This window comes from Rhincodon typus, chromosome 7 (genome assembly GCF_021869965.1).
Source record: "Rhincodon typus isolate 14 chromosome 7, sRhiTyp1.1, whole genome shotgun sequence".
NCBI classification, from domain to species: Eukaryota; Metazoa; Chordata; class Chondrichthyes; order Orectolobiformes; family Rhincodontidae; genus Rhincodon; species Rhincodon typus.
Window position 1 is genome coordinate 3,993,904 of NC_063338.1, and position 18,656 is coordinate 4,012,559.

Below are 18,656 nucleotides of genomic sequence, written 5' to 3' on the forward strand. Positions count from 1 at the left end.
CAGCATGAGAGAAGTGAACTTATGACAGGTTCTGGGCATAGACTGAAAACCTGGCCTCAAGATAGGGCTCTCCTGGAGCAATCTGGTGCATAACGTCAGTTTTATTTGTGCTGATTAAGACTGAAGTAGTCACATGCATTGGAGAACAAGTCCGTGCTTCATTGTATATCCAACTCTGAACCAGCAGCTACTGCACAGCTGGCCATCAGCAAATAGGATTCCAATTTCACAGTTTCCCATGACCTAGGAGAACCTGGGCTTTGCCTGGAATTATCCCAAATTAGCAGCTTCCTAGCCAGGTGATACCTGATTTAGATGTCAGCATCACAATTGTGGAAGCCATCGGTGAGCATAACAGAGAAAAACATGCTGGAGAGGGCTGGTGCTTCCACACCGCCTGTTCAACCCCATTAGCAACCAGGAATGCAATAATAAGGTATACAGGGATCCTGGGCTTTATAATTAGAGATATGGAGCACAGAAGCAATGAAATTATGATAAACTTTTGTAAAACCCTGCTTTGTCCCCAACTGGAGTATTGTGTCCAATTCTGGCAACACATTTTAGAAAGAACATGAAGAATTTGAAGCAAGGAAACTTTCTAACAATGGTTCTGATTATGAGGGACTCTACCTAGGGGGATCAATGGGAAAGCTGGATTGTCTGCCTAAGAGAAGAAGAGCTTGAGAAGAGCTTTGGATGAAGTGTTCAAAATCCTGAAAGATGTGGACAGCATAAATAGAGAGAAACCATTCCCATAGCTTGAAGTGTTGCAAAGCAAAGGACACCATGTTCAAGTAATTGGGAAAATGAACCATTCGCAATACAAGGAGAACACTTCTTTATGCAGCATGTGGTTAAGATGGAAAATAGAATGCTTGAAGTGCCTGAGCGTGTTGGAAGCAGACTCAGTCATTGCACTCAAAGGTTAATTAGGTAATCATCTGACTAGAAAGGATTTGCAGGGCTGTAGAAAAGAGGGAGGTTAGTGAGGTGACCTGAGACGGTCCTAGCAAGAGGCGGCATGGACATAGCACTTCTATGTTCTAATAAACCTATATTCAAACAGAAATAGATACAAGCAGTTGTAGACACATTTATCTTTCTTCAGCTCTCTGTAAGTCATGAAATCTTACCCAAATGACCATGAAAATCATCACAGAGCCTTAAAATATAGAAGAGGACCTTTGGCCCATTGAGTCTGTACTAGCAAAAATACACTGCTACCTACACTAGTCCCATTTTCCTGCATTGGGCCCATAGCCTTGAATGTTATGACATTTCAAGTGTTTATCCAGTACTTTTTAAAGGTTATGATGTTTCCCACCTCAGCTATTCTCCCAGGTAGTGCACCACCTTTTGAGTACTGCCCTCTAAACCTCCTGCCTTTCACTTTAAAATTATGCCCTTTGATTTTGACCCTTCAACTAAGAGGAATAGCTGCTTTCCAGTCACCTTGTCCACGTCCATATAATCAATATTGACCAAGTTAACAGTAGTCAACATATAAAGGAAATATTCTTCCTGATCAACCTTTAATTTCTTGCACCACTCAGACTGGGATTACTGTAAGGTCATCGATAAGGTCATTTCCACAAAAGAAGATTGTTAATCAAGCTTAAAGCTTGGGGAAATCTGGTGGAGAGAATACTGAATGGGTGCTGAAAGGTTTAATCTGGGACAACTATTATTTTAATTTCCATCAGTAGCTTTTATCCCACAATGTACTGCTCATTGGTTAAAATTGGAGATGATGCATTCTTATGATAGGAAGTGGAGTCAAACAATTACCTAGAATCCCTACAATGCGGAAACAGGCCATTCAGCCTGTTGAAGACTGACCCCCTGAAGACCATCTATCCCTCCCCCCAACCCTATCCCTGTAACTCGGCATTTCTCATGACTATCCTACCTGCACATCCCTGAATGCTATGGGCAATTTAATATGACCAGTCCACCAAACCTGCACATATTTGGACTGTGGGAGCAAACTTGGGCATCCGGAGAAAACCCATGCAGACAGGGGGAGAATGTGTAGAATGTGCCCGAGGATGGAATTGAACACAGGTCTCTGGCGCTGTGAGGTGGCAGTGCTAACCATTGAGTCATCGTGCCCAATAGTCAAACAATTAGAGGTATGAACAAAGAGATGTCTAAATAGGGAAAGTCAGTGAATGAGCTGTGGCAGACATTTCATTGTGCTCAGCAAAAGTTTATTCCCGTCATAAGGAAGGATTTGATGAAAAGGATGAAACACCTGTGGTCAAACATCCTCTGTGCATAAAAAAAGCCTGTCACTCTCATCTCCTTTAAATATGTCCCCTTTTACCATAAACCTATCTCCCCTTGTAATTGACATTTCCACCATAGGAAAATGACTCAAACTATCCATTCTATTCCATTCTGTAAACGTTTATTAGGTTGTCCCCTCAGCCTCCATTGTTCAAGTGGAAACAAAGCAAGTTTGTCCAACCCCTCCGCATAGCTAATACCTTAAAAACCAGGCAACATCCTGGTAAAGCTTCTCTGTACCCTTTCCAAAGCATCCACATCCTTCTGGTAGTGTGGCAATCAGAACAGTATACAATATTCAAAATGAGGCCTAATTAACTTTTTATACAGCTGCTATATGACTTGACAATTTTCATGCTCTATGCCCTGACTGATGAAGGCAAGCATGCCACATGCCTTTGTGACCACCACCTGTATTGCCACTTTTTGGGAACTGTGGGTATACACACCTGATCCCTCTGTATGTTGGTGCTCCTAAGGGTTCTGCTGTTTACTGTACACTTTATTCCTGCATTAGCCTGTATCCATGTGTAATAAATGTCTCAAAGAGTTGTGGAGGCTAGATCACTGAAAGTATTTAAAGAAGTAGAAAGACTTTTGAATTAGGGAGTTGAGGGCTACGCAGAGCTGATATGAAAATAGGTGTTCCACCTTTTATTATTCACAGAACCCAGAGATGATTTGTGTCTTTTTAAGCATTACCTTTTTACTCAATTCACATTGCTAATCCGTGTATTTTTTTTATCTTTTCTCACATTTTGTAGCTAATAAACTCTTTTTATAACTCAAAAAAGCCTTGTTAATTTAGCTTCTTTTAAAATAAAGTACTTTTGGATTAAAGAAAAGGTACTATAAAGGAAGTAGACCATTTCAAATTAACTTGTTCTCACCAACTATGGAAGGAATTGAATTAAGAAGGAGAGCCAGTTCATCCCTCACTTGAAGCATAGCCATTTGGTGTATCCCGTCCAAATCATAACAAACTGGTCGTAACAATACACAAATGTAATGTCACTGTCCTCATCCACATAATCCTGTTACCCCATCAAAAAATACAGCTGAGTTCGTTGAGTATAATTTTTTGTTAACAAAATGAATCCTGCCTGGCTTGACTTTATTAATCCAGCTTTCTCCACATATTTGTTAATAGTCTGGGTGAAAATTGTTTCTGAAGACCTCCCACAACCAATATTAAACTGACTGGACCATTATTCAAGAAGTATCAAATAGTTATTCTTACAGTGAAGAGTTATTCATTTGGTGCTTTTGACACCTGATTGCCAGCCATTTTTTACATCTTTCATTTCATGCTCTCCTTTCCCAAATGCTAGACTATCCCAGAAAATAACTTACAGACCCCAAGACCAGCTAAAGGTGTGTAATTGCATGTATAATGGGATTGAGGTTACGTGCAAAAATAATGGCAACTCACCCATCCTAGTATAAATTGGAAGTGGCCTCATGCTGCAATAAAATCTTTCTTTTCACATAGTTAGGTTGCAAATCATGGTTTGCATCATGACATAACTTTCGGACAAGAACTGCCTCAGCAAGTGTGAATGTTGTACCCGTACGCTCACCACTATTTTGCACCACTCTCTAGTCAATTGAGCTCATCAGCTCCCTCCGCAATAGAATCAGAGCTAACAAGTGGGGTGCAAATCTGTTCCTAGACACAATGGGGCAAATCCTTGTGCTTCTACTCAGAAACTTCGCTTAGTGGGAGTATGTCACAAAACTGTTTCAAAGGATTATTGCTGGTCCTTAACTTTAGCATATTTTATTTTTTCATGAATATTTTGCTTCAAAGGGCAGCTAAGAGTCAACCACATTAGTGGATTAGTGAATTGAGTTAAATGAATATTGTACTCACTGAGGGGATCTCACTACTAGATCAGGTTCTTACAAAGATAATCATCCACAATATAGAATTACTGGAACCTCTGGCATAAGTGACCACAGTGTGACTATACTTGATGCTGTTTAGCAACAGGATTAGTGAGGACACAAGTACATGATCGAAAGAAGCCAATCTTCAGTGGAAGACAAACACAAGAAATTAAATTGCATCTGTTGCTAATTGATAACTTTTTTGGTCCCCGGATGAAGTTAAGTGATCTGTTGAGGGATAATTTGACAAAACTGAAATTTTGAATGATGATAAAGGAAGAACATAACAAGGTAGTTACCTAAGTGTAAGGTATAAACAAACCAAGTAGTGGTTGCAGGATACAATTAAAAACATTTCTTAATAGCGCAGCAATTAAGAATACCTTTAAAAAGAGGTCAGAATGCTGAAGGATAGAAATGATAGGATAACTGAAAATGGAAGGTAAACAGAAATTAATGATTATTTTCAGTTTTTATTGACTTGGTTGGTAGCACAACAAAATTTCAGAGAATCTTGTAATAAAGTGCAGGGTACTTAATGAGATAAATACATCCTATGGGCAGATGCATAAAATAAGCATTGTAAGAGAGATACAGCCAGTATTGATGTAAATGTTTAGTAAACCTGTTTGATGCATTGGATCCACAGTGACTTGGCCACATGAGCCCAGAAATAAATTGAGGCAACGGGGTGGAGCCAGGTGAGATGGAGGTAGGTGGTTGCAGGTAGGGGGTTATAGTGGTTGGTCAATGGGAAGGGTGGAGTCGATTGGTGAGTAGGAAGATGGACAGGTTGGGGGTGAAGAGATTTTGAAGCTGGTGAAGTCAATATTTAGGCCATTGGGCAGTAAGCACCCAAGGCGAAACATGAGGTGTTGTTCGTCCGGTTTACATTTGGCCTCACTCTGACAGTGGAGGAGGCCAAGGATGAACATGTCACCAGGCGGGTGGAGGGGGAGTTAAAGTGATTGGCAACTGGAAGCTTGAGTTGGTTGGTGCGTGCAAAGTGCAGATGCTCCACAAACTGGTCCCTGATGTAGAGGAGACCACATCGGGAGGATGAGAGGGTGTGTGCTATAAGGACAGGCTAGAAAATCTCAGGTTGTTTTCTCTGGAGCAGCGGAGGCTGAGGGGAGACTTGATAGAAATCTATAAACTCATGAAATGCATAGGTAGGGTTAACGGTCAGAATCTTTCTCCCGAAATTGAAATGTCTAGCACTAGGGTGCATGCATTTAAGGTGAGAGGGGGAAAGTTCAAAGGAGATATGAGGGGCAAGTTTTTAACACAGAGAATCTGGAACGCGCTGCCAAGGGTGGTGGTGGAGGCAGATACGATAGGGGTGTTTAAGGGAATTTTAGATAAGCACGTGAATATGCAAGAAATGGAGAGATATGGGCCAAGTGTAGGCAGATAGGATTAGTTTAATTTGGTGAATGTTTGGCACAACATCATGGGCTGAAGAGCCCATTCCTGTGCTGCACTATTCTGTTCTATGTTCCATGTTCTGTGACTTCTTTGAGGAACCTTACCAATAAAGTGCGTATTTGGACTTCTAGAAAGCTTTGAACAAAATTTCTCATAAATAATTAGTAATTAAGCTAAATATTATTGGAATCTGAGGTTGAAATTTTGCTCTATAAGATAAATTACTATAGTTCAATAGTACATCTGCATGATTTTAGTTTATTATTAAATATTTTATTCTATGTTCTTATGTAATGCATATGTCTCCAACTGTATGTGTTCCTATTATCTGTCATTCTGAGTGTATATCATCGTGGGCAGCATGGTGGCTCAGTGGTTAGCACTGCTGCGTCACAGCACCAGGGACCTGGGTTCGATTCCACCTTTGGGTGACTGTCTGTGTGGAGCTTGCACATTCTCCCCGTATCTGTGTGGGTATCCTCCGGGTTCTCTGGTTTCCTCCCACAGTCCAAAGATGTGCAGGCTAGGTGGATTGACTGTGCTAAATTGCCTGTAGTGTTCAGGCATGTGTAGATTAGGTGGGTTATATGGGGATGGGTCTGGGTGGGATGCTCTGAGGGTTGGCATGGGCTTGTTGGGCTGAAGGGTCTGTTTCCACACTGTAGGGATTCTATGATCTAATTATACAACTATCCTCCAGTATGTGTGCTGTATAAATCTTTAGTCAAGAGAGCAAAAGGAACAGAATATGAGGAGCAGGCCATCTGCCCCATGGAATCTGCTTTAACATTCAAACTGATCATAGCTGATCATCTACCTCTAGATTTCAAAGTACCAGACATTCTGATGCCAAACTGTTTCACATTTCATAGCTACTTTAATCTCATAATACACAGCTGTATTTATATTAGTAAACAATCCATTTGTACTGTAAGCGTCAAACCAACCAAACCTCTCTTATCCATCATGTCCTTATCTAAAGAGGTGGGGTGTTAGGGCTTAGCAGTACATGAATTGCTCAGTATGAGGGCCAGAATGAACATAATGGGTTAAGTAGCCTCCTTCTGTACCATGACAATTCTATCATTCCTTCTCAAACATGAACTTACGTGCTGTGGATGCTGCTGTATCCGATTGCTCATCCACGTTCTCTCGTTCATTTTCCAGTTTCTGAAATTAAAAGCAATTTAATTTCAACTTGTGGACCTGACTTTTGTGGGGAATACATTTTGAAAAACCCTTATTCTTCCTTCTGTCCCCAGGCCAGTTTACTTCGCACTGGGTTTGGGTTCTATAGCAGCCAAGTTCCTGTTCTGCGCATGCAAGCCAAGACAGTGAGCGTTGCTCAGATATTTGATTTTAGAGGCCACTGCAGCCAAATCCAATTTTGTTCTTGCTTGAAACATATGCTGGCTTTCCAGAAGGAGTGACTGAGTCATAACCAAGAATGTCAAACTGAGCTGACATTCCTATCTCACAGCTGTTGGCAGTTACCCCAGCTGGAACAGCCCATTTTTACATTTAGTTTTCTTCTTCAAGTTTTGCATGTGCACAAATAACAGCAACTTGATGTCCTGTAACAAAGATAAAACTTCAAAACAGTTTATCATTTTGGAAACTGATGAAGGCAAATGAGTGCAGTCAGAGTGAAATTTGTCACACCACGAGCAGTTCAGCTGTAGCGGAGGGGAGGAAGAAGAAAGGGGGAACGATAGTAATAGGGAAATTATTAACAGGGGCTGCAAAGTGGAGGTGCTGGTGTTGGACTGGGGTGGACAATGTCAGCAGTCACATGACACTAGGTTATGGTCCAACAGGCTTAATTGAAATCACAAGCTTTCAAAGCATTGCCCCTTCGTCAGGTGAAGTCACATGCTGGACTATAATCTGGTGTTGTCTGACTTATGACATTAATTAGGACAACATGGAGTCTTTTCTTTGGCCACAGATACAACTCGAGGATGGTATACTGCATCTCTGGTGCCAAGGTCAAGGAAGTCACAGAGCAGCTATAGATGTTCTTTTGAGGGAGGGTGGACAGCCAGAAATTGTGGACCATATTGATACCAATGACGTGGATTGGTCACACGCAAGTGAGTACAGAAATAAGAGGATAAGGCAGATGAATGAGTGGCTGGACAAGTGATGCTGGAGGAAGGATTTTAGATTCCTGGGACTGGCTCTGAGGAGATGACACCATACAAGATAGGTTGCTCCTGAACAGAGCCAGAAATATGTTCCTTACTTGGCATTTTGCTAGTGCTATTCGGAGGACTTTAACTTGGCAGAAGTGTGTGAACAAAGTGAGAATTTTAGAGAAGAATACCAAGGTCCACAAAATACTTTGAGAGACAGACAAGCACTAGCATAGGGAACAGTATGTTAACAGATGAAGTTGGAATAAGGGAGAAAGTAATGAAATCTAAATCAGGCTTTCTGAGCATGTGTGTGAATGCATGAAATATAGTAAATAAGACTAAGGAGTTAAAAGCACAGCAGATTGCCATAGATCATAGAGACATACAGAATAGAAACAGGACCTGCAGCCCAGCATGTCTATGCTGATCAACAAACATCAAATTATATTAATCGCATTTACTTGTACTTGGTTCATAGTCTACTATTCCCTGGCATTTTAAGTGCTCATCCAGATACTTCTCAAATGTTGCAAGAGAGCAATCTGCCTCCACCATGCTCTCAGGCAGTGTGTTCTATATTTCTATCACCTCCTGTATAAAAGAATTTTCCCTCAGATCCTCTCTTAACTACTTTCTCCTCACCTTAAACTTATGGCCTCTAGACACATCTGCTACAGGGAAAAGATTCTCATGATCTACCCTATCTATGCCTCTCATAATTTTATGCACCTCGATCAAATGCCTGCTCTGCTCCAGGGAAAATAAACCCAGTCTATCTAAGCTCTACTCATTACTCAGACTTTCCATCCCAGGCAACATCTGGTGAATCTCCTCTGAACTCTCTCCAGAGCAATCACATCCTCCAAAGGTCTGACAACTAGAACTGCATACAGTATTCCATCTGTGGCCTAACCAATGTTTTATTAACTTCCTTGTTCATCTATTCTATATCCCAGCTATTGGAGGCAAGCATTCCATTTGCCTCTTTCATCATTCTGTCGACCTTTGCTAACACCTCTTCAGGGATCTATGGACTTGTACACTAAGGTCCCTTTGTTCCTCAGTAATCAGGTGACCTACCATTTATCATGAGTATCATTCCCTTATTAGACCTCCCAAAATGCATAATCTCACAATTATTAGGATTAAATTTCTTCTGTATTATTCTGCCCATTTACCAGCTGATCAATATCAGACTGTAGCCTGAGAGCATCCTTCTCATTGTCAACAACACCAATTTTCAAGTCATCAGCAAACTTACTGATTATACCTACTGCAATCACCTTCAAGCCATTAACGTACACAGCTAAGGTCCCAGTGCCAATCACTGTGGTACACCACTGGTCACAAGCGTACAATCATAAAAACAACCCTCTACCACTTGTAAACCACGTGGAAATATGTTGTCGCAAATAACAGACATCTGACTCAGGAAGGGCAAGACTGGCTAAAAAATATTCCTGGGAATGAGATATTACAAAAAGATATTAAAGCAAGCTAAGGAGGAAGAATGGTCATATTGATTCAGGAGAGCACTGTAATGCTGGAGAAAGACAAGATCCCACAGGTTATGAGAATAGATTGGGACAAGAGAAGAGGAGATCTGGTATAAGTTTTCTAAATTATGAGAGGTATAGATAAAGTAGATAGGGAGAAACTTTTCATGCTTGTAGAAGAAGAATGAGGGGGCACAGATTTAAACTAATTTGCAAGATAGCAAATGTGATGTGAGAAGAAGATTTTTGACACAATAAAAAGTCTCAAATGCACTTTCTGGAAGTGTGCCAGAGACAGGTTCAATTGAGGTATTCAAGAGGGCATTAGATGATTATTTGACTATAAATAACATGCAAAGGTTATGGGGACAGGAGGGAGAATAACACCAAGATATAATGCATGTTGGAGAACCAGTGAAAATGTAATGATGCCAACTGGCCTCCTACTATGCCAAAACAATTTTGTGATTCTATGATTTTGAATTCTCTTAATGGGCGCATGCCTAAATATTCTTATGAAGCAGTTTGGCTGAGTACTGACAATCTTCATCTCATTCATAAATAGAGTGAACACTGAGGAATCTGATAGTCTCACAATGGTGCAGGCTACCATTCAGATGAGAGTGGAAGAAGTTAAGAGGAATGCAGTTGAAAGAGGGGCCAGTGTAGTCAGTAGATAGATATTGTTCACTGCAGCCAGAAGCATTAGAATCATATAGTGCAGAAGAGGCCTTGTGGCCCATCAGGTCTGCATCAACACTTGAGAAAAACCTCAGGTTCAACCTAATCTCATTTACCAGCCCTTGGCCCACAGCCTTGAATGTTATGACATGCCAAGTGCTGATCCATTTACTTTTTAAAGGAGGTGAGGCAACTCGCCTCTACCACCTCCCAGGCAGTGCATTCTAGACCATCACCACCTTCTAGGTAAAAAAGCTTTTCCTCATATCCCGCATAAACCTCCTGTCCCTCATCTTGAACTTGAGTCCCCTTGTGAATGACTCTTCACTAAAGAGGAACAGCTACTCCTTATCCACTCTGTCCATGCCCCTCATAATCTTGTACATCTCGATTAGATTGCCTCTCAGTCTTCTCTGCTCCAATGAAAACAATCCAAACCTATCCAACTTTTCCTCATAACTTAAATTTTCCATCACAGCAGCGTCTTAGCAAATCTCCTCTGCACCTGCTCCAGTGCTATCACATCCTTCCTGTAATGTGGCGATTGGAACTACACACAGTACTCTAACTGTAGTCTCAAAGTTCTATACAACTTCAACATAACTTCCCTGCTTTTGTAATCTATATCTCGACTGATAAAGGTAAGTCTCCCATACGCCTTTTTCACCACCCTACTAACATTTCTTTCTGCCATCATAGGTCTGCGGTCAAACACGCTAAGGTCCCTTTGTTCCACAGACCTTTTTGGTGTCATGCCGTTCATTGAATACTTTCTTGTCAAGTTATTCCTTCCAAAGTGTATCACCTCACACTTTTCAGGGTTAAATTCCATCTGCCACTTATCTGCCCATTTGACCATTCCATTCATATCTCCTTGTAGTCCAAGACACACAGCCTTGCTGTTAATCACCCGACCAATCTTTGTGACATCTGCAAACTTATTAATCCAACCACACACCCGCACAGTCATTGCTGTCATTTATATAAATGACGAATAGTTGGGGACCCAATACAGATCTCTGTGGTACGCCTCTGGAAACTGGCTTCCAGTTACTAAAGCTTTCTGTCATCACCCTCTGTCTCCTACAACTGAGCCAGTTTGAATCCACTTTATAAAATTACCCTGTATCCCATGCGCATTTGCCTTCTTGTTAAGTCTCCTACGTGGAACCTTGTCAAAGGCTTTGCTGAAATCCATATAAACTACATTAACCCTCACCTACACATCTGGTCACCATCTCAAAAAATTCAATCAAATTTGTTAGGCATGACCTCCCTTTGATGAAACCATGCTGACTATCCCTGATCAAGCCTTTCCTCCCCATGTGGAAATAGATGCTCTCCTTCAGAATTTTGCTAGTCGATCTGTTCATCGATTTTGCTTCCAATTTCCACCCGACCCTCACTTTCACCTGGTCTATGTCTGGCTCTTCCTTTCCCTTCCTCAACATTCCTGTTTGCATTTCTGCAGGTAGACTAGCCACTAATGTCCACTATAAACCCACCAACTCCCACAGATACCTGGACTATACATCCTCACACCCTGCTTCCGGTAAAGACTCCATTCCTTTTCCCAGTTCCTCTGTCTCCATTGCATATGTTCTGATGAGGCTAACTTTGACAAGGGTGCCTCCGAAATTTCCACCTTCTTCCTCAACTGAGGAATCCCCAGCACAGTTGTCGACAGCGCCCTCAACTGGGTCCGATCCCTCTTCTGCACTTCTGCCCTCACCCCCTCTCTTCTCTCCCTGCAACAGCGATAGGGTTCCCCTTGAATTTACCTACCATCCCACCAGCATCCACATCCAGAAGATCATCAGATGCCATTTCCGCCACCTCCAGCAAGATGCCACCACAAGACACATATTCCCCTCCCCTCCCTTGTCCACCTACCGCAGGGACCATTCCCTCCAGGACACCCTGGTCCATTCTTCCTTCACTCTTAACACACCCCCATCAGCTGCACAGCACCTCCCCTGCAACCAGTGAAGGTGTAACACCTGCCCATTTACCTCCTCTGTCCCTAGTATTCAAGGGCCCAAACACACCTTTCACATGAAGTGGCACTTTACCTGCACTTCACACAATCTAGTCAACTGCATTCGCTGCTCACAATGTGGTCTCCTCTACACTGGGGAAATGAAGCGTAGACTGGATGACCGCTTCGCAGAACATCTACATTCTGCCGGCAAAAATGAGTCTGAGCTTCCAGTTGCCTGCCACTTTAACACACCACCCTGTTCCCCAGCCAACATCTCCATCTCAGGCCTGCTGCAGTGTTCCAGCGAAGCTCAGCACAAGCTGGAAGAACAACACCTCATTTCTGGTTGGGAACCCTACAGCCTTCCAAACTCAATATTGAGTTCAATAATTTTAAGGCCTGACCTCTCCCATGTCTTAGCCCTCAACCCCATGTGCCAGGCCTTGTTATCACACAGCCTGCCATTACACACTATCTATTGTTAGTCACTAACAGTCTCCATTAACAGCTATTCACCCTCCTAGCCAGATTGTTATCTACTCCTTTGTCCATCTGCTGTTCTCTCTCTTTGGGCTCTATCCCCACCTATCGGTTACTCATTAACGCCCCCCGCCACCCCCACCAACCCCCCCCTCCCCCTGCCGTATCTTCTGCATACAAAGCAACATTTTTCTAGCTACCATCAGTTCTGAGGAAGGGCCGCCAGACCCGAAACATTAACTCTGATTTCTCTTCACAGATGCTGCCAGAGCTGCTGAGATTTCCAGCACAAAGATAATAATCTCTGAATTATCACCTGAGCCACAAGCAAATCAGCATGGGGTAAAAAGGTTTAAACAGTCAAATGTGTGACTAAAAGATTGGTTTTGAAAAATTGGGTTTTTATTGCTGAGGTACTGAGGATAGAGGGAACTGTACCATTGGGATGGTCTTCACTCGAACTGCGCTGGGACCAGCATCCTCACAAGTCATACAGGGCTGTAGAGAAGGATTTATACTTTGGAGGAATGTGGATGGTTCATGTGAGGAGAGATTTGCTAAGTTAAACAGAAAGGACAAGGCAACAGTGAAGGTTGGTGATGGAGGTACTGATAAGCAGTGCAACAAGAAAGGACAGTGTGTACAAAAATAACAGTGCACCAGCAAATAAGGTCACAGTCAGGAAGAATGGTAAAGAAACAGAATTAAAGGTTTTGTTTTTAATCTAAATGCTTGCAGCTTTCACAACATGTTGGCTGAATTGATAGCAAAGTTATAAATGAATATGATGCTGCAGAATGCTGTATACACATGCAGCAAGTAATCAGAAAGGCAAGTAGAATGTTGGCCTTTAATGCAAGAGGACTGAATGTAGAAGGAGGGAAATCTTTCTATGATTGTCTAGGGCACTGGTGAGAGCACACCCACAATACAATGAAGTCTCTCTACATTTCCACTGAAGGCAGTTCATAGAAGGTCTACCGTTGATTTCTGGGTTGAAAGAGTTTTCTTATGAGGGAGAATTGAGAAGTTCGGGGCCTTACATTTGGAATTTAGAAGAATGAGAGGTGATCTCATGTTTGAAACATGTACATTTCAAGGGGGCTTGCTTAAGAATGCTAAAAGGATCTTGCCTCTCATGGAAGAAACCTATAACTAGGGGATACTGTTACAGAAGCAGGTGTGTCCCATTTAAGATGGAAGTCAGGGAGAAGTTTTTCCCTCAGAGGGTCATACGTCTTTGGAATTCTTTTCCACAATCGGGAAGTTAGGTAATTCGATGTGATCAAGGTGGAGTTAGGTTTTAGTCTGTAGGGGAATCAAGGGTTATAGGTGCTAGTATGAAAGTGGCGGTTGATGCATTACTGCTGTAGTACACAGGAACTGATGGACACCAGTGTGATCCAATGTCAATCACATCTGCAGAAAGGCACATAGCTCAGCTCAGAATGATTGCAAATAGGACATGCGATTCAAGAAGGGAGTGAGACAGAAAGCAAGAAACTGTAGTGTAGTTAACTTAATATATGGGTTATGGGAATATGCTAAAATCTAATATTAAGCAAATACTAGCAGGGCATTTATAAAACTATACACAATCAAGTAGAGTCACCATGGTTTTGTAAAAGGAAAACATGTTTGACTGATTTGTTAGAGTTGTTTGAGGAAGTAACAAGCAAGATGGATTAGGAGAACCTGTAGATGTGGTATACTTGGATTTTCAAAAGACATTTTATAAGATGCCACATAAAAGTTTAGGACACAAAATTACAGCTTATGGTTCAATGGTAACATTTTTGCATAAATAAAGGATTGGTTAGGTTACAGGAAAGGAATCAGGAATAAATGGGTCATTTTCAGATTGACAAGCTGTAACTAGTAGAATTCCATAGGGATCAATGTTACAACTTCATCTATTTCTAGTCCAGATCAATGACTTGAGCAAAATAACTAATTTTGGTTGCTAATTTTATAGATGATACAAAGATGGGCAGAAAAGTAAGTTGTCAAGATTTCTTTTCCATTCTGCCGATGACACAAAGCTGGGTCAGATTGTGAGTGGTAACAATGATGTAAAGGGTCTTCAGGGCATTCTAAATAAATTGAGCGCGTGGGAAAATACATAGCAGTTGAGGTGTAATGTGCGTAAGTATGGAGTTATCCACTTCAGTAGGAAAAACACAATGGTGGAGTATAGTTTAAATGGTGATAGACTAGGAAAGATTGAGCTACAAAGGGACATGGGTGTCATTATAGACTAGTCACTGAGAGCAAGCATGCAAGTGCAGCAAGCAATTAGGAAGACAAATGGTATGTTGGTCTTCATTATAAGTGGGCCTGAGTTCAGGGGCAGGGAAATCTCACAACAACCGTACAAGGCCTTAGTGAGACCACACTTGGAGAACCATGTGTAACTTTGGTCTCCATACCTGAGAAAGAATATACTTGCACTAGAGGCAGTGTAGTGAAGGCTCACCAAACTGATTCCTGCAATGGCAAATGTATCATTATAAGGAGAGATTGGGTTGACTGGGCTTGTATTCACTGACATTTTAAAAAATGAGAGGGGATCTCCTTTAAACAGAGCTGGACAGATTGGATGCAGAGATAATGATTTCTTGGCTAGGATTGGTCTGGACCAAGGGGTCACAGACTCAGGAACATGGGGTAGGCCACTTTAGACTGAGTTGAGGAGAAATGTCTTCATTCAGAGGGTGGTGAACATATGGCATTCTCCACCATAGAAGGCTCAGGATCAATGCTTTCTCTAAGCTGTGTAGTCATTCCGAAGGTGCGCCAATACCGTCTGCAGCATTGACTTCTGCTTTAGGGCTGCTGCCACACACTGACCTCAGAGGTTTGCACGGTTGAAAACTAAAATTAGTGAGAACACTGCTGAGAAGGCAAAACCACTGTATATATGGAAGAAAGAAACAGATTTCTAGACTTTAAGAGCATCAAAGGTACAGGGAGAGTATGGCGTTGAGATACAGTATCAGCCATGATGATGCTGAATGGTGCAGCAGGCTTGGTGGACTGAATGGCCTCCTGCTCCTCCAAGTTTGTACGTTTTTACACCATTTAATGGGAGTATTAATGGAGAAGAGGGAGGACAAGGGAAGATTCTAGAAATTGTCAAATGAGAAAGTGAGTTTTTTTTTAACCTTGCTTTAAGTAAACATTCCAGCTATTCAGAGTCAACTGCAATCCTGCCATTTCCAAGCCAGTACTTGCCCTCTAAGCACACAGCTGCTTTAAAATTAAAGTGATAGTATACTGAACCTATGACACCACCTGTGATCCTGTGCCCAGTCCCTCAAAACTGTAGATTTTTGAAGATTTTGGGTAATTTTAACCGTGGGCAATGGCACAAAATGTATGATGAATTACTTTACAGAAAAATAATTCTTCCTTCGCCCTCGTATTTTTCACAATTTTCTAACCACTCCTCCCAACCTGGACTCAAATGTTGCACTGAAATTTCTCTAAAACACATATCCTGCATCGGGTTACTGTAGGACCAAAAGAGATAAAGACTTAAAAAAATAGAAACAGGAGTAGGCTATTTGGCCCTTCAAACTTGCTCAATAGGGTCATGGCTCATCCAACATTCGTCATGTTCACTTTTCTGCCTTTTTACTGTAACTCTTCATTGCTCCAATGATCAAGAATCTATCTACCTAAGCCTTAAATATACTCAAGGACTCTGCCCCATAGCTTTCTGTGTCAAGGCGTTCCAAAGACTCAAAATCCTCAAAGAACAAATTCTTCCTCATTCCAGTCTTAAATTGGTGCCCCTTTATTCTGAGACTATGCCTTCCAGTCCTAGACACTCCCATGAGAACAAGAATAAACAACAATATAGCACAGGAACAGGCCCTTCAGCCCTCCAAGCCTGCGTCAACACATTTTGCCCTTCCATACTAAAACTGTCTTCACTCACAGGATCCGTAATTCTTCTATTCACTTCCTATTCATATATTTGTCCAGGTGCTTCCTGAATGCTGCTCTTCTGTCTGCTTCCACCACCTCTCTGGCTGTGCGTTCCAGGCACTCACCACACTTTGTGTGAAAAACTTGCCTTGCACATCTCTTTTAAACTTCCCCCCCTCACACCTTGAACCTATGTCCCCTAGTAATTGACCCCTCCACCCTGGGTAAAAAACCACATACTTTCCACTCTATCCATGCCATTCATAATCTTATAAACTTCCATCAGGTTACCCTCAACCTCCTGCGTTCCAGTGAAAATAAACCCAGTCTATACAACCTTTCCTCATAGCTAAAATCCCCCATACCAGGCAACATCCTGGTAAACTTTTGTTGTACCCTCTCCAAAGCATCCACATCCTTCTGGTAGTGTGGTGACCAGAACTGTACAGAATATTCCAAGTGTGGCCTAACTAAAGTTCCATAAAGGTGCAGCATGACTTGCCTATCCTTATACTCAATGCCACTTGCAATGAAGGCAAACGTGCCACAAACTTTTTTTACTCCCTTATCTACCCGCGCTGCCACCTTCAGTGGTCTGTGAACCTGCAAAACTAGATCTCTCTGAATATTAATACTGTTGTGCTTGGTTGGCTCGCCAAGTTGGTTCATTTTTCGATGAAGCATCAGAGGCTACACTGATGTTACCCAACAGGGTAATGAAACGTCTGTGGAACAACGAACCAGCTCGGCGAGCCAACCAACCACAACATCCACAACCCGAGCTACAAATCTACTCAAAAATCTTAAAATATCAATACTCTGAAGGGTTCTGCCACTCACTGTATAATTGCCACTTTGTACTTGACCTTCCAAAATCCAAATGCAACACATTTGTCTGTATTAAACTCCATTTACTAATTTCCTGGCCATGCCTCCACCTGATCTACTTCCTGCTATATCCTCTGACAATCCTCGTCACTATCTGCAATTGCACTAATCTTTGTATTGTCCGCAAACCTAGTAGTTAGACCAGCCATGTTTTCCTCCAAATCATTTATGCAGACCACCAATAGCAGAGTTCCCAGCAGTGATTCCTGTGGAACACCACGAGTCATAACTCTCCATTCCAAAAAACATTCTTCCACCATTACCTTCTGTCTCCCATGACTATGCCAGTTCTGTATCCATCTTGCCAGCTCATCCCTGATACCATGTGATTTCACCTTTCGTACCAGTCTGCCGCGAGGGACCTTATCAAAGGCTTTACAGAAGTCCATGTAGACAATGTCAATTGCTTTTCCCTCATTAATCATCTTCGTCACCTCCCTAAAAAAACACGATCAAGTTAGTGAGCCACGACCTCCCCTGCACAAAACCATTAGTATTGCCAATAAGTACAATTGTTTCTAAATGTGTATAGATCTTGTCCTTGAGAATCTTTTCCAATAATTTCCCTACCACTGACGTGAGACTGACAGGCCTGTAATTTCCTGGATTATCCCTGCTATCCTTCTTAAACAATGGGACAACATTAGCTATTCTCCAGTCCTCTGGGACCTCACCTGTGGCCAAAGAAGATACACAGATGTCTGTCAATGCTCTAGTAATTTGTTCACTTGCCTCCTTCAATATTCTGGAATAAATCCAATCAGGACTCAGAGACTTATCTACATTAATACTTTTTAAGACGCATAACAACTCTTTCCTTTTAGTAGCAATTTGGCTTAGAAATTCGATCCTCCCTGCCCTGAGATTATCTTCCACCAATTCCTTCTCGTTGGTGAATACCAATACAAAGTATTCGTTTAAGACATCGCCTACCTCTTCTGACTCCACATGTAGATTCCCTCCTTTGTCCTTGTATGGGCCAACCCTTTCCCTGGCTACGCTCTTGCTTTTTAAATATGTATACAAAGCCTTGGGATTCTCCTTAATCCTGTCTGCTAACGACTTTTCATGACCTCTTTTAGCTCTTCTAATTCCTTTGTCAAGGGCTTTGTCAGTTTCTGTACCTATCCTTCGTTCTTGCAGGCAAGTACTGCTCCTGAACACTTATCAACTGCCATTTGAAATAGTCCCATGTGCCTGATGTGGATTTACCCTGAAACAGCTGCCTCCAATTAAAATTCTCCAGGTCCTGCCTAATATTGTTGTAGTTCACCTTTCCCCAGTTTAACACCTTCATCCAAGGATTGCCGTTAACTCTATTCATGAGTATCTTCAAACTCATAGTATTATGGTCACTACTTCCGAAATGCTTCCCCACAACCAGGTCCAGTAAAGCCCCTTCCCTTGTTCGATTGTTTACGTAATGTGTCAAGAAACCCTCCTGAATGG

At 41.9% G+C, this 18,656-nt stretch overlaps 1 protein-coding gene across 2 annotated transcripts in view; it reads right to left on the reverse strand.

Annotated features, from left to right (window-relative positions):
• zgc:112416 (uncharacterized protein LOC550509 homolog) overlaps positions 1-18,656 on the reverse strand; it is an 80,043-nt gene that overhangs the window by 48,355 nt on the left and 13,032 nt on the right. For both annotated transcript variants that reach the window (XM_048599469.1, XM_048599468.1), the window contains exon 2: positions 6,720-6,780. In XM_048599469.1, the coding sequence (XP_048455426.1) occupies positions 6,720-6,780 (61 nt within the window). The remainder of the gene's footprint in view (positions 1-6,719; positions 6,781-18,656) is intronic.